This window comes from Ochotona princeps, chromosome 5 (assembly GCF_030435755.1).
Source record: "Ochotona princeps isolate mOchPri1 chromosome 5, mOchPri1.hap1, whole genome shotgun sequence".
Lineage (NCBI taxonomy): Eukaryota > Metazoa > Chordata > Mammalia > Lagomorpha > Ochotonidae > Ochotona > Ochotona princeps.
Window position 1 is genome coordinate 81,095,899 of NC_080836.1, and position 23,520 is coordinate 81,119,418.

The 23,520-nt window shown below is 37.6% G+C and overlaps 1 protein-coding gene across 2 annotated transcripts in view; it reads left to right on the forward strand.

Moving 5' to 3' along the window:
* ADAM23 (ADAM metallopeptidase domain 23) overlaps nt 1-23,520 on the forward strand; it is a 164,706-nt gene that overhangs the window by 99,298 nt on the left and 41,888 nt on the right. For both annotated transcript variants that reach the window (XM_004576899.4, XM_058664904.1), the window contains exons 8-15: nt 117-190; nt 2,440-2,505; nt 8,994-9,065; nt 11,454-11,617; nt 12,576-12,660; nt 13,574-13,664; nt 17,041-17,089; nt 19,103-19,202. In XM_004576899.4, the coding sequence (XP_004576956.3) occupies nt 117-190; nt 2,440-2,505; nt 8,994-9,065; nt 11,454-11,617; nt 12,576-12,660; nt 13,574-13,664; nt 17,041-17,089; nt 19,103-19,202 (701 nt within the window). The remainder of the gene's footprint in view (nt 1-116; nt 191-2,439; nt 2,506-8,993; nt 9,066-11,453; nt 11,618-12,575; nt 12,661-13,573; nt 13,665-17,040; nt 17,090-19,102; nt 19,203-23,520) is intronic.

Below are 23,520 nucleotides of genomic sequence, written 5' to 3' on the forward strand. Positions count from 1 at the left end.
CTTGCCCTCGAAATGACACAGTATCAATGCCAATATCCGTTCACACTCAGAAAAACATAGCTGCTATTGGAACACAGTCAAGCGTAAATGTTAGTATTCATTTTTCTTCCACACAGGTATGGAAGGCAGTGACAAGTGGCCCTTGCTGTCTGAATTACAGTGGCTGAAAAGAAGGAAGAGAGCAGTGAATGTGAGTATGGCCTTGAGCCCAAGTAAAGATATAGTCTTAGTTAAGCTGTGGGTCCTACATCACTCAGGATCTGTGTGTACCTCCGACAGTTTAGACTCCAGAGTTTAGACTCAAAAGCAGTAGCAGACCAGGAAGCCCCTTGGATCTGGACCTTATCAACACACTGCTTTTCATTAGTCTTTCTATTAGTGATCCGAACTGATTGTGATGATCTGTAAGTCCTGATGTCATATAAATACATGGTTTCATATGAAAACTATAGTGTAACACTTTTCTAGTGGAAGTATAGGAGGCCTCGTTTGGGGGAAAAGAAAAATATGTGGCTCATACAGCATTATATGAAACATTTCAATGAAAATGCAGGTGGAGGGGTGGAGGAATTCGACTTTGAAATATTGGTAATTTTGCTTATTTGTATGTTTTAAGTTAAAAACTCTTGTTTTATGCTCAAAGTTGAAGCAGAATGTAGTTTTCAGAGTGGCATGAATCTGTTTCGCCATTACTAATACGACAGTGACTAAATAAAAATCATGTAATTCAGTAGTCAACAACTGTCCCACACCTCACATGTACCGATAAGGATATTTGGGTTTATAACTGAAAGAATGTCCTTAGTATTTTTCATAATAAATCAGTAAGCTGTAGTGGTGGGGAATGATCAGTAATTTCATGGTCAGTGCTATGTAACCAGGAATCAGTTCTGTGGATTACCGAGTACATGTTAATTTGCTAGATAATATGAGTAATTATAATAGTGGAGATTGAATATATTTGAAATGCCTTGCTGAATATATTTTTTTGGTTAAAAAATTACACCATTAGCCATCAAATCCATTCAAGTTTGAGTCATTATCTCTCTTCTCTGAGCTGCTATTAGTATTATGGTTACTTTGGATATAAAATGCTTTTTTTTTGGACATCTAGATGCTATTTTACTTGCTCCTGAAGGTACAGTTGCTATAATGAAGTTTGAATAGGCTGTTTTCCTCCCACCATAGTCCTCCCTCTCCCCTCCCTCACGCCTCCCAAAGGTAACCGGTCTGCACAAGGAGCAGGAGCTATTAGTTTTCCAACCATGAAAAAGAAGTTTAAATAAAAAAAATAAAACCTGGATCTTTTTTTCCTTTTTTAAAGTTATTTTCCACAATACAGTTTTGTAGGTATGGGGGTTCCTTTCTCCCCCTCGCACGCCTGTGCCCCTGTTTTCCCATTTCCCTCGCCTGCCATTTTCCTCTGTATTATCTCAGTAGTATAGTCCTTTAGTAACAGTTACATTACAGGTTTAGCTTTCTGCTATTTAAGTGTATCATGGCATGTTGGGTATAGGCAAAGGTGAAAAACCCAGAATCACGTTGTAAAGGTGTATTTAGATGTTTCCCTGGGGGTTCTACTTTTATTCGAGAGTAGTGACACATACCGCAAAGAATCCTTACAACCCAGTATGCTGGTCTCCACTGTACAGTTCATCTGTGAGAATATGTAAGATACAAGGGATATTTAAAAAGCTAGTGGAAATGCGTATTATGAAAAGATATTCATGGACTAAAAAAAAGCTTTGCAAGCCGAATAAACACATGTTTTAATTTCATTTTCCTTGAACTTCAAAAAATATCTTTGCATTTTGTTCGTATTCTTTAATGTTTTCTAGTAAAAATTGAAATTTAGAATATTTAGAGTTTCCTAAAGGTCAGGATTTGTTCCTTTGAGAAGTTGTATAGTTGAGGATTGGCCATGATTAAGAGAATTTCACTCTGTTGAATTGTTTCTTTGACTTCCTTGACCTTGTTTGAGAAATACCTAGACTAATTAAAATTCATTCTGTTCTTATTACATGAATTTTAAGTAGAGTTTCTTAAAAAATAAAAAAATTAAGAATATCTGTATGAGTATGTTTTCACACTTGAATGCCAAAGAAATTCAGATTTATTTATTTGAATGAAATTATGATGTACGTTTTTCTGTCAAATCGCTTTACATGTAAAATTAATCAGAAAATAACATAGCTGTTTCTTATCTTCATGAGTATTTTAATGGAAATTTTAAATATATTTCTTTTCAGAATACTTAAAAGTCTACCACAGTGTGTGGTTATTCTTCTGTTAGGTTTTTTCTTTATAATCAACTTTCTTCTAGAGTGTTTATAAAGTAGGAAACCAAAAATTCTTCTAAAATTCGAGTATTCTTCTAAAATAACGAGTATTGATATCTTATCAATCATCATTCTGACAATGTATTTCTCGTTTCCATAGCCATCTCGTGGAGTGTTTGAAGAAATGAAATATTTGGAACTTATGATTGTCAATGATCACAAAACAGTAAGGAAATACTTTGATTAGTTTCAGGCTCAATAGCTTATTTCCTAAAGAATGCATTTTACTGTAATTTATTATTTGTTTCTTATTAAAGCCAAAATATTCAGATACTATTTTTTAGAGATATTGAATGTCATGATTTATTTCTTTAGACAGTGGGTTTATGAAATTTTTGTACTCTAAGCTTTCCCTCTGTTTAAAATGATTTTAACTACTTAGATCCACCTTTTTGACTTTCTTGAACTTGTCTTCACTTCAAAATTGTATCCTTTCTGTATTAGTTCACTGCTTCCTACTTTTTGTTATGTCTTTATTATTTCTCTATGCTTAATACATTGTTTTCCTTGCTAAATATTGTTATTTTTGAGATCTAATTATAGGAGATTAACACCTATAGTAAATGTACATCTAAAGAGATTGTCTTACACTGATGATTTTTTTCTTTAAATATTGGAAAAATGAATAATCTTGTGCTACTGCTGTGGAACTAAAATATGATTGGATTGGTCATTCAAGTAACATTTAAGTAAAATAGGAAAACAACCCTTGCTCTCCTTTTGCCCCTCTTAGAGATAAGATAGTTTTAACTATACTCTGCCAGTTTCTCTAGTAAGATGTCATAGCTGAAGACTAGAACCTACTAGAATCTTGGTCCATAGGCTATATGTCACATACTAGCCAGTATCACACCTGGCTCTGGAAAAAAAAAAAAGCCTGGAATTATAATATTTGTTGATGTTCATGGTATAAATGTTCCTACTATGGATCTCATGCTAAAATACAGAATCTCTGACTGAAGAGCTATGCACAGCTGTGAGCTGGTGGGATCTGGCTTCAACAGTTGCTACTGTATTTCCCCAAGTCTTGATGTCAGTGGTAATTTTTGTAATAGTGTAATTTGCTTTTAAGAACTGATTATGTTAACAGTATTCCTCTTTGTGAAAATGAGGTTGCTTTTCTACAGTTTAGGAAGATGGAAATCTTTTAAAAAAATGCTTAAAAGTCAGACGAAGTGAAAAGCATCTCAGATATTGGAATAAACATTCAGATTGATTGCAAGTATCTTTAAGTCCTAGTTTTATTTTAAAGAACCCAAAATTAGGTTAGTAAATTGTTTTTCATACTGAAATTACAAGGTGAGATTCTAATTCACAGTCCTTACTTTGAAATGTAAATTTTTTAAAGAGGTGTCTTAATTTATATTTAAGATTTTTAAATATAAAGTATTTTGTTTATATGTGGTGAACAAATTTCATGTATTTCATAGTACATATTTGGTCATAGTAATTCTTCCCACACTACCCTCCTTTTTTCTTATTTCTGTCTTTAAAAAAAATTATAATGATATATTTTTTCACTCAACAGTCACAGACTTAACACTCCATTAGATAAAGAATTTGACAAATACAAAGTAGAAAAAAACCACAGCCCTGTTCTCAGGAGTATAGAGAAAGGCTACAAAAAGTAATCCAATTGCAGAATGTGAATTTTGCTCATATGGATCACATTTTTTGAGTAACTGTAATGAATATTTATAATTAATTGCCAAACACCAATTTAATTGTGTTGATCGTAATATTTTTCAATAGACTATACCTTGTAAATAGATTCATTTTCTACACCAGTAGTTTTTCAGTACATTGCTTGAGATATGTTCACATATTAATCTGCTTTACTTGAAAGTAAAGGAATACTCAAGGCAGGTTAGCTTTCAAAAAAAAAAAGAGGCTTGTTCTGGCTCATGATGCTGGAAGCCCTTTCTCCCTGATCAGGTGGACCTTGCTGGTTCAGTTGCTCATGGTGATGTTCCTGCTGGCACAGTGCAAAGGGGGTGGGAAGCAGCCCATATCACAAGACAGGAAGAGTGCCCATCTGTCTCTGTTCCTGCTCCCAGTGACTCCACTGGAGTCACTCACAGGGCTCCGCCTCAGCACCCTCATCCAATCTGCTCACTCCCCAAAGGCCTGGTCTCTAAATACACTGTTGTTAACCTATGATTTTGGGGTTTAAATTTCTGCATGAGTTTAAGGACCATTCAAACCGTAGCAGTTAGTACATACCGTTTGGGAGTGGTCTTTCCTGATGGAGAGAAGGAAAACTGCGTGTGTGGACCCTGTGTCGGCAGTGATGACTTCCTAGACATTTCTAAAGCATATTAATTTGCTTGAAAGCCGAGATGACTTTTTCATTATGAAGTTTATGACTCGAGGCGCCTAAGCTTTTCCCAGCATCCATTATTCAAACGCTTTTAAAGAAGTGAAACAATAATTAAGATACATACAGTGCCTTTGGATGTACCAAGTGCACTCCAAAGTAGCTAGTCAATGGATTCACTTCTTAAACCTTAACTTGCAATTCCAGATGTCTTGTTCCATTATGCTATATACAAAATCACCAAAGCTGGCGGTGTGGGAGCAGATCTCAGTAACTTTGTAAAATATGGCCCTTCCTACAATGTTGTATAGACAGAAAATTTCTATGCATTACATGTTATATGCTGTGATGAAGTTACTTTATTCAGGCCATCAAATCTTTAAATAAAAACTCATTATTTAACCAACAAATTTAAGTAATTCATTATAATTAAGGGAGAGAATTAGGCAAGTTATCCTCATCTGTTTTTGAATTGAAAAACTGTATTTTACTGACAAACTAGGAGAGACTATATGTTTAAAAATAGAAAAAACTGAAAACTTTTTTTCGAGTGGTTGTAGTACCCGAAATAATAAAAAAAAATTACCTAGGAAGATTTCTGCTATTTAAAGAACTCTTGGTTTCACACCAATAGAATAGAACTAAATACATAATAGTTTCAAAATAGAACCTTACTTTAGAGCTTTTTTGAGGGTTGAGAAAGCTCCTTTTTGAGGAATGTGTTCATGTCCTCTTTTTTGAGGAGTGTGAGGTGAAGACAGTTTTTGAATTTGCACCCAAAAAGTAGTTAATCAGAACCTTGAACAAAGTACTTCAATTCATGTGTTAAAAGTCAAATTGAATCAAAATAATTAATATAGCTAATATTTCATATTTGAACATTTGCTGTTGGGCTTTAGAGCCGTCATCCACAGAGAATTCTCATCTTACCATTTTTATGCTGCATGAAGCAATACATTTATTCTGATAACTGGTGCCTTTGGGCTGAATGCCAAGGTTGATTTTAATTATTTTTAGGAGTCAGATTTCTTAAGAATTGCCTTTGTTCAGGAAAGAAAAGCAAATATGCCGGTTCAAATGTAAATTGTAATCAGTGATCAGAAAATGTGTAAGTATGTTTTGTCATAAATGGAGATTTCATACTTTTCTTTATGTGCAAAATTAGTTCTCATTCAGGCAAGAGGTAGACATTTAGCATACGCTTACCTTCAAGCTTATTTACCTCTTTAGGAGTAAGGTAATATTCATTGCCTGAAAAAATGCACATGCGTTGTTTTAAAGAGGCATCATATTGTCAGTATTTTTCAATTAGAGAAAAAGGCTCTCAATTTTGTAAAAATTATTCCAGTACCTGGCTGACAAAACTAATTTGTCGAGCCTGTTACAGACGTGATAAGAATCTGAAAACATTTCTTTGAGTTGCTTAAGTTAAAAATAAATATTAAAACCTAATGCAATAGAACTGGTTGAGCTGTTGTAATGTGCATGAAAGGCAAATGGTTTGCTTGTATTTTTGTTGTAGGTTGTTAAGTATGAGTCAATAAGTATAAATATGGGTTGATAACATAAATATTTTTAATTTGAACCCCATTTGATTTTTCTTACTTAAAACTACTCTATTCTGTGTACACATAATGAATGGTGGGTTGCTACCCATAACCATCACTTGGGAAAACACGTAAACTATTTAATAAGAATTGTTAGCTTAAAAAATTCAGAGTAGGCTTTTGTTCCAGCTGTGTGATCTTGGATAAGTTATTTTGGGAAGATAAACACACTTCATGGAGTTGTGAGGAGTAAATATTTGGTGCAGGGTAAACACGTTATAGTTCCTAGTTAATCCTAGTGCTAAATTACATGGCTCTTCAAATAAACAAGTCGGGTGGTCACTGTTCTGTCCTCATCTTATTTGGACAGTAACCATTGGACACAGTTACTCTCTGTATTGCAGTACTCAATAGAAACCATACATTTAACATTTCTGCGTCAGGAACCTCAGTGCCCTCGTCCTAAGCTTCTTTCCCTAGTCTTTGTCATTATTTTAAATGGTGCTGTTGTTGCCTGTGATTCCAAGTTAACAGCTGAGAAGTCTTATTCTGTGCAGCTCTGTCCTGACGTCACACATCTTACACATCAGCAAGTCTTTGGAGATCTCTACACCATGCTTCTAGAAGCTGCCCACCTCTCTGTGGCTGCCCAGCTCTTGTTACCATTTTCCTGGGCGGTTGCAGCAGTTTCCCAGCGTGTCCGTCAGATCGCGTTCTTGATGTTCTCTGGGTCACCACACTGTAACAGTGCTCCTGCTAAAAAGAAAATTAGAGATCTGAAGATTATCACCATGCCACAAATTTTTAAAAATCGTATTTTGTTAGAGTTTACAAAAACCTCTATTTATCCATTTTAAACTTGAAATCAATCATGTTTCCTATGGTTATTATAGTATAAGTAGAAATCTCCAGAAAGGATAAATATGAATGTTCAGAAACAAAATAAAATTCATCTTAGTAGGTGTTCAATACAAGTGTATTAAAACAGGGATTAGCTAAGATTTTTCTTTTGTGATGTAAGCTTCTTAATACCAAGGTTTTTAAAGTCTACAGTTGTGGCCATTTTGCACCTTCACAATGTTGTTGAATCAGTAACTACCTCTATCTGGTTCCAAAACTTTTCATTACTCCAAAGGCACTTAACATTGAGCCTTCTTGTTTTATTCTTAGGCATATCTTTGAAATTTTTCAGCATGTGAATTTGCTGGGGACCTTAAAATATGGAACTATTTACACAAACTTCTGTTTGCTCAATATAAAGAAACTCAAAGAGAGTGAAATTTTTATATTAATATGTTTAATGAACCAGTTATATGCATACCTCGAAATTTAATTCAACAGAACACAGTCTGAGTCAGAATGTTATACACAGTGGTAGCAATAAGATAAATAATAACAGTGTTATTTTTACTAGAAAGACAGATTTACAGAGAGTAGGAGAGAGAAAGAAAGATCTTCCATGTACTGGTTCACTCCATGACTAGAGCTGAGCTGATCCAAAGCCAGAAGCCTTTAGCTTCTTCTGGGTCTTCCACGCAGGTGCAGGGTCCTAAGATTTTTGGCCCTCCTCCACTGCTTTCCCAGGCCGCAAGCAGGGAGCTGGATGGGAAGTGGAGCAGCTGGGATACAAACCGGTGCCCATAAGGTACACCAATGCTTATAGGCAGAAGATTATACCAAATTGTTATGAATTAGTGACAAATACTAATAATACAGTATGCATTTACCATGGGCCAAAATATTGTTGGTGTGATAAATGAGAAGAACTGAGCATCAGATATGTAAACATTGAGTCATACATCTGTTGTTTAAATACATACACACGAGAGAAAAGAAAAAAATGAAAAGAAGGGGTTCTGACAAAGGGAGAAAGGAGAAAGTGGGACAAGAGGCAAAAAACAAATATTGGTTTCCCATGTGGGAACATTTAAATCTTCATGAAAATGCATTATTTTAAAATTACAAAAATAATGTTTAGATTTTTATCCATCTGAGATAATACTTTCCTTTTTCTCAACTGTGAAACAGACCGATATCATCACACACCAGCAGAGGGCATGGTTTCCTTACTCCAGACGTCGATTTTCAACTACTTTTTAAAAGACTGCACAAAATAGACTACTCCTTGCTAAAATCATATCTGCCTAGCTGTTGCTATAGAATTTCTGCTACTTTGTTTTTCTGTATTTTCTTAAATAGTCATATATTATCACAAGCTGTTGGCACAATTCTCTTTTTTTTTTGGCCTCTTTTTATTCTCAGTTGAGCAGTAAAAAGCAAAAGGTTTTTGTTTGAACGAGACATTTCTCTGGAAGATTCTACTGACTGTATGACAAATCCGTACTGTATTCTGGATAGTAACAAAGTGCTGCCTAAATTTGTAAAAAAAATTTTTTAATTTTATTTCCTTTAACATAAGAGAAAGAGAGAGAGGGAGAAAATGGGACTGGCTCTAACTAATGGCTCACTTCCTAAGTGCCTTGCACAACTGGGACTGGGCCAGACTGAAGCCAGAGGCTGGAACACCATCCGGTGTCGCTGCACATTAGCAGGAAGCTGTAGTCCACGGGAGAGCTAGGCCTAAACCCAGGCACTCTGATATCATCCGTGGGTGTCCCAATTGGTATCTCAACCAGTGTCCCCAAAAGACTTACCCCTAAATTCTGTATTTTTAATCAGTATGTTTACTGTTGCTATGAGATTTATGCTTTTACAAAATTAATGGAATTTACCTGCAAATTATGACTTACACGTTTCTTTTTCTCCCCATCCCCGGCCCTGCTCTCCCAGTATAAGAAGCATCGCTCTTCTCATGCACACACTAACAACTTCGCCAAGTCTGTGGTCAACCTTGTGGATTCTGTAAGTGTTTCCGTTTTCTGGCACCTGTTTTTACCAAATGGACTGTTTTAAATATCTACCCTTCTTTGCTTACTTGTTACTTTAGTTATTCGCTGGAAAATGGTAAAAATGCAAGCTTGAAGTTCATCTGGGTAAGAAATGATAATGCTTCCCAGACAGTAGTACTTCCAGTCTCAGGGGGCTGTTAGTAATTGTTTGAATCTCAAAGATGCGTTACCAAACGTTCGCGGTGATAGCTGGGCCTTACTGTGAGCAGACCTAGGAAGGACAGAGGCGTGAAGAGAGCTAGCTCCCTGTGAGCTGTCTGGGAAAATGAGACTTTACTCATGAGCAGTAGCACTTTTTAAAACATGCAGTGTTAACAGAAAAGAATCAATGCATTGAGATCGTGTACAGGCAATGCAAAAGTTGTTTTGTGAAGGACACAACTGAGTGTTTCCAGTGATAGAATGTTTCAGACTTCTTTCTGAAAGACAAACTGAAGTAGAGTCTTCTCCATTCCCGGTGGCTCCACCACCACCACCACCACCAACAACAACAACGACAACAAAAAGTTGCAAAATAGTAAGATATGTCTCCTTGAAAAGATTTCTAATTCTGTAGACATTTAATGTTGATCTGTTTCCTCCTTTTACTTTTCATGAGACACAAAATAGGGGCTAAGTGGCTAAGCTTGTCTTCATTTTTCTTACCTTAGGAACTCCATAGATCTGGATAGAATGCATCCTGTGTCAGTGAACACTCAGTTTGACTAGCTGTTAATAAAATACAGCATGCTGCTTTGTCTGTTCTAACGTGAAGTGCTATTACATTCAGCTAAGTGTATTTAATCTGAGATTTACTGTAAGTTTCCTTTTAGGATAAAAAGACTTTTTTATGAATTTCCAAACATCTAAATGATCTTAATGTACAGCAAAGGGTCGCTCTTTAAAAAAGGCTTATTTGTTTGTAACAGAACTGGAACAGGGAAGGCGGTTAGGGAGGGATGTGAGAAGGGAGGGAAGGTGAAGGAGAGAAATCCTCCGACTGCTGCTTCATTCCTGAAATGGCCACAGCAGCAGGTCTAGGCCAGGTTGAAGCCAAGAGTCAGGAGCTCCGTGCTCCTCCTATCTGGACACAGGCACCAAGCATTTGAGCCAAGCTGCTCTGCCTTCCCAGGTGCATTAGCAGGGAGCTGGGCTGGCAGTGGAGCAGTCAGGGCTAGGGCTGGCGTTCGTATATGGAATGCTGTCTTGTAAGCAGTGGATGCACCTTGTGTAAAACAACACTCACTCCTTTTCTGCTTTTTCAGTGGCTAATAACCATCAATCGTGTAACTACTCATAATACGTATTATGTGTTTGGCAGGCACAGCTGTGTAAAAAAGTCATAGGAGTGGTTGTACATAGAGAATATCAGAGACAGGATCAGTTTATACTTGTTTTATAAATTTTCACTTTCATTAGTCTTGTGAGTAAAAGTGAATATGGATAAGAGACTTGAAATAACATCGTTGTTCTGTAAAAACTGCTCAGTTGTTCATGTTTCTAAGTTTCTCATGTTGCCACAGTTGCACAGAATCCTGTTTTGCTTGGTGTCATTATTTATTTTGGGTTAGCATGGGAGGTTATGAAGCTGACCAAGAGACATTATATTTAATTCACTTTTTTCTTGTGAACTCAGTTTTACTTAGTTATGATATTCTCCTTGAGTTTATTTTTTAAAAAATCACTTTTCTTAACTCATTTTTCCAATCAGACAAAATCATAACACTTGATGTTAGTTGAACTACTTTAGATACTGGGCCAAAAGTAGAGCAAGACAGCAAAAAGTGAGCACATTCCATCTTGCTGAGGGTGATACAGGGAGCATAACCACAGTCTTGTGGCCCCAGAACAGTGATTCTCTCCTGGTGTGATTTTACTTTCCAAATAACAGGACTTCCGAGGGCAAGCTAGCCATGTTGTTAGGTGCTTGTTTGTTAGTGAGGTGTTCTGTCTGTGTTAGGATGACTGGTTGGAATGCCCTTAACTCCAGGCTGGAATACCAGGCACCAGCCTGTTATCTCCCAGAGATTTGGAAAAGTTGATTTTCCTGATTCTTGTCTTTACTTTGTGCCCTAACTTCAGAATCTTTACATTCTGCTGTCTAGTCCCCCAGTGAGATGCTGAGTTACTGCATATGTTGATCTGAAATGAAATAAGGAGCGTTGGGAACATGGGAATGAGTGACGTGTTTGTTTTCTCTTGGTTAAGGAAAGAAAAAGAAGCTTCTCTATGATGAGCTAATTATGATCCCGTGTTCTCCTCTCACCTCCCCCTTTCTGTCTTTCCACTGACTCTAACTCACTGATCATGCATGTCTGACCCAGCGTTTTCCTCCTGCACCTGTCCTGTTGTGTGCCCTCAGATTTATAAGGAGCAGCTCAACACCAGGGTTGTCCTGGTGGCCGTTGAGACGTGGACCGAGAAGGATCACATTGACATCACGACCAACCCTGTGCAGATGCTTCACGAGTTCTCCAAATACCGGCAGCGCATCAAGCAGCATGCGGATGCTGTGCACCTCATCTCGTATGTGCCCTCCGAGTAATCTTTATCTTTTATTGCTGTCTTTAGTTTGACATTGATCTTTACCCCTTCATTGCACTGATTCAGTTATATTTCAGGACATAATAACCTGAACAAGATTTCTATTGGTTCCTCTCTCTGACATATAAAAAGCATAAAGGTAGAATGCCCAGTGCTGGGATGTTACTGGTACCAGAGCATGTATTTCCATTCTCGGGGTCGAACTCACAATGCAGCCTATTGCTGTAGTCATGGGGCAAAGACAGGCAGGGAGAACAAAAGAGCTGAGTTGGCTGCTGTAAAGTAGACTTTTGACTCAGTTCATCACTAGGCCATTTGCCAGCCGATAATCAGAAGGCCACATCCAGCTGTAAGAGCTTAGCAAATGCAGACTTTTTAGGAGAGCTGTTACATAAAATTGAGTTTCTCTTACCAAGAAGGGTATCACATGTCCCCTCCCCACCTCTTGTTTAAGTAGCTGTTCCTTTTTCACCCATGGCATAGATATTTTCTGACTGTCCTCTAAGATTCTATTCTACACTCAAACCAATCAAAACCTTTCTTATTTTCCTCTTGATTTGTATCGTTTCTGCTTTGGGTTTTTTCAGTCTTTAGACTCTATATCTGATGGATTTTAAACTCTAAAATCAACAACTTATAGTAACTGGTAATATTTTGCAGAATTGTAAGATATACCATACTAGAAAAAAAGACAAGGGCTGTGATCTGCTTTCTACTTGTGCCCTCTGTCCCTGTGCCAATGTCTGCTGTTGTTAGTACTGGCACAGCTGAAACTACCCAGGGTAAGCTAACTTTAAAGGCATCAAGAACAACATGTTGTGAAATGCAGTGTTTGATTTGTTGGAGAATAGTTTTGGGGTTTTAGTTGGAAGACTAGATTTGTTTAGGGAGAGTTTTTTGGTGACTACTGGTTTTCTCAATCACTGTTCTTTTCTTTAAGACGCGTGACATTCCACTATAAGAGAAGCAGTCTGAGTTTCTTTGGAGGTGTCTGTTCTCGCACAAGAGGCGTTGGTGTGAACGAGGTAAATTGTGTCGATATTCATTAAGTCAAGTTTTATCTTTGTATCTGAATTCTTTCTTTCCTGTGGCCCCGTTTACATCCATTCTTGTGCTTATTAGAATGATGACATTGCGATTGTAACTTGCACCTTAGATAGGCTCCAAGGTGGTCTTTTGGGGTTCATAGTGATATTTTTGGGTATCACCATGGTAGCTTCTGTTTTTTGGGCAATACAAATCAGAGATTGGCCAAGAGATTTATAGAAAAGGAATTAAGTTTCTATAGGCTTCTGATTTCTCTCCTCTCCCCCTTTCTTCCTTTATAATACTCTTTGTGCATGCTAGGTTTAGTTCATTTATATCAGTGGGCTTACAAGTGTTAGTGTATTTTCTTCTTCCTTTTTAAAACTTGGTTCATTCCTTCTGCCCACTTGTGGAATAAATTGAAAAAAAATTACCGTAATGACACTGTTTGAACTTCAATACTTCATTTTTCTAAGGGACACTTTCAGTTGGCAACAGAAATTTTTAAAAAAACTATCCAATTGTATTGAATTATATGTGATTCATACTGGAATGTGTGGTTTTGGGTTATCCCTGCAGCCAGCATTCAGTGGGGACTTTGTATATCTGTAGGCAGTTGAATTTGTTCTTGGTTTGCTCTGCGTTTAAGTGGAGCACAGCCTTCTGTGAATTGTATTTTGTGTTTCCATGTGTAAAGAATGTCAAGTTCTGAGAGGTGCCCCAGGGTGAGCAGGGCTTTCTGCTTCTTGGGGTGGTTTGCAGGGAAGCAGTGGTAAGCAGCTTATGCTGTCCTAGGTGCTGTGAGGCTCTGCTTGGGGAACTGAGATGATGCATGGTGGCAATTAAGAAATAATAACTAGCTTTGTGCACTCTCTCAAATGTTTCCCACACACTTTCAACTCTGAAAAACAGTATGGTCTTCCAATGGCAGTGGCACAAGTCTTATCACAGAGCCTGGCTCAAAACCTTGGAATCCAATGGGAGCCTTCTAGCAGAAAGCCAAGTACGTACATTGATCTTCCTACTCATATGTGTGTACCATTCTGTCTGTACAATGCATGTCCAGTCACTGACTATTCTCCATTCTAAGTCATTATAGTTTAACTTAAGGTGTATTGCATTCCTCTAAAAGATTTACAAGATGAACAATTTGAGGTCATTCTTAATCTGTTTAGGGTGTAGAATTTACAGAATTCTTAAAATAATTCTATCCATTTTCTTAGCATTTTCTCACCATGAAAAATATTGGAGTTGGGGTGTGGTGAATGCTTAACCTTTGGCCTCTAACCAATTCAGTAGACACAATATACTAGACAAAGCTCTATCACAAGTTTAACAATGGTATCACACGACTGGGAAATATCTTAGCTCTAGAGTCCAGAAGGAGCTAATATTTAGACTCTCGTTATACTTACCCATTAATGGTACCAGAAAAGTTAGAAGGAGTTTTCCTACAGGAAGAGCATGACCCCCAAGGCCTTTCAAGCAAACACATGGTAGAGGATAGGATGTCACTTTAATGGGGAGGTGAGTCTCAGGCAGTATAGACCAGAGATTCCATCCAGTGTGGTAGTGACATGACAAATGACTGCCAGTCATCACTTATCACACTGGTCAGGTGAGAGAGAGAGACGGAAACTAACTTGTCCTGTGGGTAAAAGATCCAAGACCCAACATAATTTTTAAAATATTTATTTATGTAGTTAAAAGGCAGAATTACGGGCCTGGCATGATAGCGTAGTGGTTAAAGTCCTCGTCTTGCACGTGCCGGGATCCCATATGGTCGCCGGTTCTAATCCTGGCGGCCCTGCTTCCCATCCAGCTCCCTGCTTTGTGGCCTGGGAAAACAGTCGAGAATGGCCCAAAGCCTTAGGACCCTGCACCTCTGTGGGAGACCTGGAAAAAACTCCTGGCTCCTGGCTTCGGATTTGCTCATCTCCTCACTTGGGGAGTGAACCATCGGATGGAAGATCTCCCTCTCTGTCCCTTCTGCTCTCTGTATAGATATCTGCCTTTCCAATAAAAATAAATAAATCTAAAAAAAAAAATAGAAATAAAAAAATAAATAAATCTTTTTAAAAAGGCAGAATTACAGAGAGGGAGGAGAGAGAGATAGAGACAGCTGTCTGTTACTCACTCCTCATTTGGCTACGATGGCCAAGTCTGGGCCAGGCTGAAGCCAGCAGCCAGGAACCTGATCCAGGTATGCCCACCCATGGACTTGGGTTATTTTCTGCCAGCCAAAATAGGAGGGAGCTGAATCAGAAGTGGAACAGCTGGGACTCAGGTCAGCCCTCCTGTGAGACACTGGCACTGCAGACAACAGCATAAACCTGTGGCATGTTCACTCACATTGTGTACTTAGCTGGAACTAAGGGGAAGTCACCCTCCCCTCTGTGAAAATAAGAGCTGCTGGGAAGAAGGATATCCTTCTCATTTCCACTTCCCCAGAGAAGAAAAAGACAAAAATCCACCTGCACATTAGCTTACATATCACACTTTTTGTCATTAATGAATAATATTAGAAAAAATTGAAACAAAATGCATATCCAGGGCTTTTTGATTCCTTTAAAGGATATAATATCATCAAGTTATATGATTGTTACAGGTGTCTAGTACATTTTGCAAATCCCCACAAACTTGCACTTCTTAGTAACTTACTCAAAGTTATCTGCTTTCTTGAGGAAAAAATCAGTACATACCAAGAACTTTTGCCTTACAACCAAAAAAGGTATGGCTAATTTGAGGCCTTGTTTCAAAAGCCCAAGCCAGGAAGAGGCCAGTGCTGGCACTGGCTGAGAAAGGCTCCTCTGTGGAACAGTGGAAGATGCTAGGAAATGGAGCTCATTGCTGATGCTCTCCTCAGCTCCTTGCTTCCTAAAATTTTATTTTACAAATTTTGTAAGTTGGCATCTATTTCCCAGGCTGTGAACTTTGAATTAAAAAAAAAAACCTCTTGCAAGTATTTCTTTAAAAATATCTTTATTTATGAAAAACAGAGAATAGAAAAAATATAAATGACGAGCTTAGCACAGTATCAGTATGTGAATTTCTGATATCTATGGGTAAGTTATGCTTATCCTTGCCATTTAAGTGCTCCTATACCCTTCTAGATTGCTCTTGTGTTTTTTACTTTTATTATTTTCATTTTATGATACATTTTCATGGGCCCTGGGAATTTCTTTACCTCTTCCCCAAGTTCCCTCCCCCTTTGGGTTCCCCTATATTATTACTACAGTATAGTTCTTCATAAACAGTCATACATCCATCATTGCGGACATGGACAATGGCAGAGAGTCCAGCATCCTATTGTCAAGATATAATTAACAGTTTCATTGGGAGTCCATCTTTGATCTGGAAGTGGAGATGCATACTGCATTGCATCTTTACATCTAGATATAATAGTCTCCATTACACAGCTACTGTACATCCTCTTAAATGAAAAGCCACAATTCAAAATCAACAACAGAAAGAAAAATAGAAATTTATAACATCATGAGGGTAAATAACATGCTGCTGGATATGATAGTCCACATTACACAGTTACTGTACATCCCCTTAAATGAAAAGCCACAAAACAAAATCAGTAACAGGAAGAAAAAAGAAATTAACAATGCCATGAAGTTAAATAACATGCTACTGAATGACTTTTGTGTCACTGAAGAAAATAAAAAGGAAATCAAGAACCTTCTTGAAGAAAATGATGCTACTGTTTGATCTATGGGACAGTCAAGAATTTAATAAGGCAGTCTTCTGAAGAGATGAAACTAAATTTGAAATATCACCAAAATCCATGAGATATAGTTTCCACTGATCTTTGTTGGTGAGATATATCTTCTGAAGGCATCAAATAGATTGCTATCTTGTACTAAACTTTCTTCAAGTCCTGGCAGGTCCTCACTTTGGGTCTAGCAAAATGAATTCTCTAACTGCCAGTGGTCTCTGGTAGAAGGACTTGGCAGCTCCTGTGTAAACCTCAGAATCACCCTGGGAATAGGCAGAAAGTGGTTCTCAAAGTAGAGAAGGAATCACTGACATCAACAAAATGACGTTACTCGCCTATGAACTTGGAGTAGAACGCAGGGTACCTTTCACCGAACGTTGGATGTAAGAACAATGATGTTGTCTGAATTACAAAAATGAAGCATCATGATTTTGTGTCTTGCTGCCTGTTTTCTTAACTACCAACCTATGCTTCCAAAAGGGGTAAGAAAATGCTGATTTAAAAGAAATACATCTTGTTCTGTGGGAATTTTCATGCTGTGTGTGTTTGACATGGAATTGGCGATATCAAATCCTTGCGGGAGCTGAAACGCCATCTGAGGATGTAAATGTTGTTTCCTTTTTCCTCTGCTGCTTGTGTCGTTCCATTGGAGTAGAGTGTGACTGCACAGAATCCTGGGGTGGCTGCATCATGGAGGAGACAGGGTAAGAGTTTAGTATGTGTGCATTTGCCACTTTTTTTTTTTTTTTTTTTTACCAAAACTGTTTCGTAAATGAGAGACAAGCTGCCAGGTGTTGTTTGTTGAGCTAAGCACTTAGTGTAAATTCAATAATTAATTGTCTGTATTTTAAAACAGAAAGGGCTAATTCATTTTGTATTTTAAGCCTGGTGATAAAAGCACAAGCAGTAAAAGCTGCTTTTACTTCTCATTAACCCTTAAAGGAAGCACAATCCTAAATGCTTCTAAGTTCAGGAAAGGCATGAATTTTTTAGTACACTTAGAATAAAAGCTGGTTGTTCACCTGACACAGTGAAAATCAATCTAGTCGTCAGTTTACATTTTAAGGAACTTATATATTTACAGTGATAAAATAGTGCTGTACTGCTTCTAAATCCATAAAGCTTTTTTTTAAAAAAATTATTATTAAGACAGACTTATGTCTGAATTAGGCAGTCTTCTAGTAGGAGAAACTTGAACATTCCCTCACCTGTCCTCTCTGCTATCTGGCACATACTTGGGAAACTAGAGCAATTTTCTTACAGCTGCTGTTGCTTCAGTGAACTAAGGCCTGGATACCCCCTTTCCCAAGGTGCCCGACCCCACAGAAGCATAGCATCCCACAGCCCCTAAGTGCTGTAGCCCAATCCTAGTACATAGAGGATCTTCACCTGTCTGCTTTGCTGTGATCTTCATCTGTGCTGGACACCTGCCCGGCACACTGACCTTTTGTGGCCCTTATCCCTATTTCCTGGGCCTGTGACTCTGGAGACCCTGACCCACTCTTGCAGATCCCTGCCTGATTCTCTTAGCAGATTCTCCCAGGACCCTAGCTTGTGTCGAGAAGAGGAACATGCCTGTGAGGGTTTGCCAGACTCAGCCATCATCTGCCCCGCCTTAGAATACATTTCTAGAAGTGCAGTAAAAGCTTGAAAGTCTTAGCTTCCATGGTCCCCTTACTATTGTTCCTTGGATTAGTACTTAATGCTGTATACACACTTTTTACAGAAATACTGTAGGAATGTAATACCATTGATTTCTGTAAGGAGAAGTGTTTTGTCTGTTAAACTCCTAATTTTTAGTTGAGTCTTTGGACTAACTACTCATAGGATATAATAAAACTAAAGTTGATATGTATTCTTTTTAGTACACATTTCTGTATGGTTTTGGTAAGAGATCCTTGTCAACATGAGCAGGTTTCACCTGCTCCTGAAAGCCGTCCTTATCCGTCAAACTGCATAAAACCAGGATTCTATCCCAGAAACGTTTTGTCATTCTCAAAACAAGTACTGTTATAAATATTCCTGAATAATCACTGTATACAATTAAATTGATCCTTGACGCTGTGTATAATATCAACCTGTGTGCTGACAGAGAGATTAATGTAGTGAAGTAAATTACAGAAAGACTCAGTTTGTGTTCTTGCTTAATTATGATTATCATCAAGTGGTAATGAAAATTGAGAATAAGAAACTGCTGTCCCCGGCCAGTCACAGTAATTCTGCTCTCAGAGTATATGTACATACATATGAAGGACATATGTGTATATATATGGGGTACCTCCTCAAGTTCACAGAAAATAGAATTTAAAAGATCAGTATGGTAAAAAATTTGTAAAATCCATGATGAAGCATCAAAAACTTCATGAAAAAAATGTGTACTATGAAAAATAATGCCTAGCTTTGCATAGCCTAGGTGAAGATGTTTTGTCTTTAATAATAATAATAAAAAAAACTGTTAAGCCAGGGCTTGAGAGGGCTTACCTATTACAGAGGTTGTAGCCTAACCCCTAATACTGTGATTTGCTTTGAATTTCTACTTTTTATAAATTCTATTATGCAGAATTATTTGACAATTTGGACACAAATGCTTTGTTAATAATTGTGTAGATCTGTTTGAATCCAGTGTGAGCTCTGCTCCAATTCAGGGGCTTTAATTTTCTTCTCTGATGACTGCTTTTGGCAAATTATTTACATGATTGATTTCTCTGTTTCCTCAGGGTATCCCATTCCCGAAAATTTTCGAAATGCAGCATTTTGGAATATAGAGACTTTTTACTGAGAGGGGGTGGAGCCTGTCTTTTCAACAGGCCAACAAAGGTTAGTAACTTGGGAAGTGTAATTGCTTCCCCGTTATTTAACGTTGAAACACTTCTAAGTGCACCTGCCTTGGAAAGAGGGTTTCTTATAAATCAGGGAAAGGTTTGGTTACACAAGGCCTTCCTGTGTTGAAGACGGAATCTTGCTTAAACGAATGACAAAGCTGTAGGTAGGTTGAGTGTTGAGTGTCTCTGGCTTGTGCATTCCCCAGGTCCACCCCTTCCCAAAGCAAAACCCCTTCATTAGAATACTTTCGACATTGTCATTTCAGGGTTTTCATCCTGCTGCTTAGAGACAGGAGTTAAGGCTAACATAGAATGTAAGAGTTTTCCAAAACTTCATGAAAATGTGTACTATAAAATAATTATGCATATAATCTCAGACATTTTTGGTACTGCAACAAGTTTTTATTCCATTTTTCATGAACTGCTTGAATCACTTACATGTAACTGTCGCCCATTTATTTGATGAAATTCTGTTTCTGTTTGACATTCTTTTTAGGAATCTAATTTTTGTCTAAAAATATTCAAAATTCTTTTTGAACAAGAGGTAATATTTCTACATTTTTTGTGGGGGAATATTTAAACAGATACACAGAGGGTAAGCCGGTAAGACCAGGTGGCTAGCTTTTCTACTTGCTAATCTTGTTGTTGGGAGCCTGCTAGTCCCTCTCTTCCAATCCTTTTCACAGTATGTAACGCATTGTTGTGAACTACAGTTACTGCACCACACCTCACTGGAGGCTTAGCACTTGCCACTTCTATCTGTCTGTGTTTTGATACTCACTACACAGCCTACCTCTATCCTCCACCACCTTTCCCAAACTCTAATAGTCAATGTTCTAAGATCAGATTGGTTTCTTTTAACTTCTATAGATTATGGGAAAGTATGGCATATGCTTTTCTGTGTCTGTCTTAAAAATCTTCAATAAAAGAATGATGGGCTTATGACTGCTTATGAGGGGGTATACTATTGCAATTATATGGGGAAAATCAGTCAGTGGGAGGGCTTGGGGGGGAAGGGGTGGGGAAACCACAAACCCTACAGAATTGTACCATAAAATTAAAAATATAAATAAATAAATATCTTGAAGATCTCCAATTCCAGCCATGTTTCTGAAAAATCTTAGTACTTCACTCTTTTTATATCAGAACAGTATTCTATTGAGAATATATACATTTTCTTCAGCCATCATTCTATCAGAAGACATCTAGTTTGCCTCCATATCCTCACTATAATAACTGGTGCTTTGGAACATGGGTTATAGGTATCTCTTAGTTTTTTCGCATATATACCCAGCAGTGATATAGCTGAGTCATATGATAGATCTTTTTTAATTTTTAAAGGAATCTCCATACTGTTCCCCATAGTGGTTGTAATAGCTTATATTCTCACCATCAGTGTAGAAGGGTACACTTTTCTCCACATTCTTACCAGTGGTTTGGGCGTGGGCGTGGGCATGGACGTGGCATTAAGCATTACCAATAAAGCTAGCTAAAAAAACCGATCCTTTGCATAACGTGAGTGCCATAAATACATACATGTATTTCTATGCAAAATCTCTTTACCTGAGGAGGTTCATCTTGTTAGCTGGCATCTTACAAAAATTTGCATACACAATGTCACAGTCCCTTATCCACAAAATTTTAAGTGAAAAGCCAAGTTTCTAGGTTTTTAAAGTGAATTTTAAGAAAATACATTTAACATGGGTCCGGCGGTGTGGCCTAGTGGCTAAAGTCCTCACCTTGAATGCCCCGGGATCCTATATGGGCTCCGGTTCTAATCCCGGCAGCTCCACTTCCCATCCAGCTCCCTGCTTGTGGCCTGGGAAGGCAGTCGAGGATGGCCCAAAGCTTTGGGACCCTACACCCATGTGGGAGACCCGGAAGAGGTTCCTGGTTCCCGGCTTCGGATTGGTGCATACCGGCCCGTTGCGGCTCACTTGGGGACTGAAACATCGGATGGAAGATCTTCCTCTCTGTCTCTCCTCCTCTCTATATATCCGGCTTTCCAATAATAATAAAATCTTAAAAAAAAAAAAAAGAAAATACATTTAACAGTAAAACTTGTTCTAAACTACGTATCTTCATTACTCATAGCATAAATATTCATAAGTTTTGCTGCAGAAATATAAATGTATTTAGTTCTAGGGTGTGCCCCAGGCCTGTTGAGACTGACATAAAATGTTGTAAATGCTTTCTAAAATCCAGCAAAGCCAGAATTCTCAAATTTACTTGCTGTAAAGCATTTGGATATATCTGTGGTGTCACACAGTTTTGGGAATGGATGTTACTCAACAGGCAGAAACATAGGATTATTGGTAATTGGCACATGATATGGAAATTTGAACATGGTGAATTTCCTATCTTATTTAATAGTGCTATTTCATAAATCAAACATAATTAGTTCATTGCAATTTAAAAATGTTTCATACTCTGCAGATTGAGAGAACAGTGAAATAATGTTAACCTTTTTTTAAAAAAATAGTGACTTACGTGGATAACTGACAGAATAATTTATTCCATAGCCATAATTAAGTGATACTGCTATAGTCGGGGGACATGAATTTGCTGCCTAATATCTTTGTAAAAAATCTTGGTAAGGCTACTGAAAAATAAAGTGGACTGTTAAAATGACCTTGCATCATTAAAGTAGGCAGAATGCCTTTCAAGATGTTGATTTTTTTAATTTTGAAAATTTCATTGGCTCTCATATATATGCATATATGTAAAATACATTTTAAAAATGTGCCATAATTCTACTACCAACCACACAGTAAGTTTCATTTTCTTCTTTTCCTTTTAGATGTTGTCCCTTGGTATGTCTATTTTATGTAGTTATAATCTGGTAATACAGGAATTTTTTCCTAGTTTTTAAAACATTTTATCATTCTTTATTTTAAATTTAATTTTAGTGTTCTTATTTATTGTTTTCCACAATATAGATTTGTAGGCATAGAGATTCTTCCCTCTGCAATAGAAATCTACAAGCTTGGAAGTGTTTAAATGGGTGAAATAAGTAGTAATGAACTAATGAGCTGTTGGAATTTTAAATTATAATGTATTTAGCTTATTCTGTGTACATGGCAGTTTTCCACCTAGTTATCAGTTTCATCCCTGAGAAAACAGCCTTGTCTTGTTTGGAGATGCAGGTGTCTGAGTATGCCTAGGAAACCATCACTGGATTTCTGAAGTTCCCTGTAGTTAGGAAGAAAGTATTCCAATAACTTGGAAACTACATTAAATTAACTCACATCTTCTATTTGAAAATTTAGTGAGTACAAAATCATTTATATAATACTACATACAAATTACAATGGCTTAAAAAAAAAAACCTCAGGATTCCAGGGAAGTAGTTTCTATGTAAATATGAAAGACATGGCTTTTTTTCCCAAGTGTTTTTAGTGAATTAATATCTGCATGTACACATGTGGTGTGTTATCTTCACGTTTCTTGTGACTTGAGATTCTGTCTGCCATAGTTTTCTTTTTTTATTTATTTATTTTATTTTATTTTTGACAATCTTTACATAATTAGGGCACAAAGGTTCAAGGGCTACAAGAAAGTGGGTAAGACTATCATTTCCACGCATTTTTTTCCTGTATCTGGGGTAAAGGGGGAGGTAAAGGGAGAAGCCCCACCCAGTCTCCCACCCATCCCAGGTCCCTGATGTGGAGCATGCTCTGAGGGTCTTGCTCAAGTGGTTTTGATAGTTCAATAGTTATGAATTGTTGCCAGTCTCACCGTTCCAAGCACGATGAGGTCGCTGCGGAATCCACTGATTGACATAGTCCATCTTAGAGTTTCCGTTTGCCCCGTTTTTCACTGCCAACGTATGACTGGGGTAGTTGATTGATTTATTCTATCCTCTGACTTTTCATGGTTAGGGATCTGAGTCCAGAAGTTCAATTGGAGGGATTCCTAAAGAAACTTTGAGGTGAACCCAGACCAGGTTCTTTTTTTAAAAAAAATTTAAAAGATTTATTTATTTGAAATGCAGAGTTACAGATAGAGAAAAGACAGAGAGAGATCTTGTATCTGCTTATCGATCTGGAGCAGGCCAGTGTCAGGAGCCTGGAGTTCCCTTTGAGCCTTCCAGATGTTAGCAGGGGCCCAAGAACTTGGGACCATCTTAGGCTGCAGTCCATGTGTATTAATAGGGAACTGGATCAAAGGTAGAACAGCAAAGGCTGTGGGATTTATGTGGGATTTATGTGGGATGCTGGAGTTGTAACCACAATATTGGCAACTGACGGAAGACCTTTTCCTCGGTCCCTCCTTCTCTTCACAGTCTTAGACCAGGTTCTTGTATGTACTAG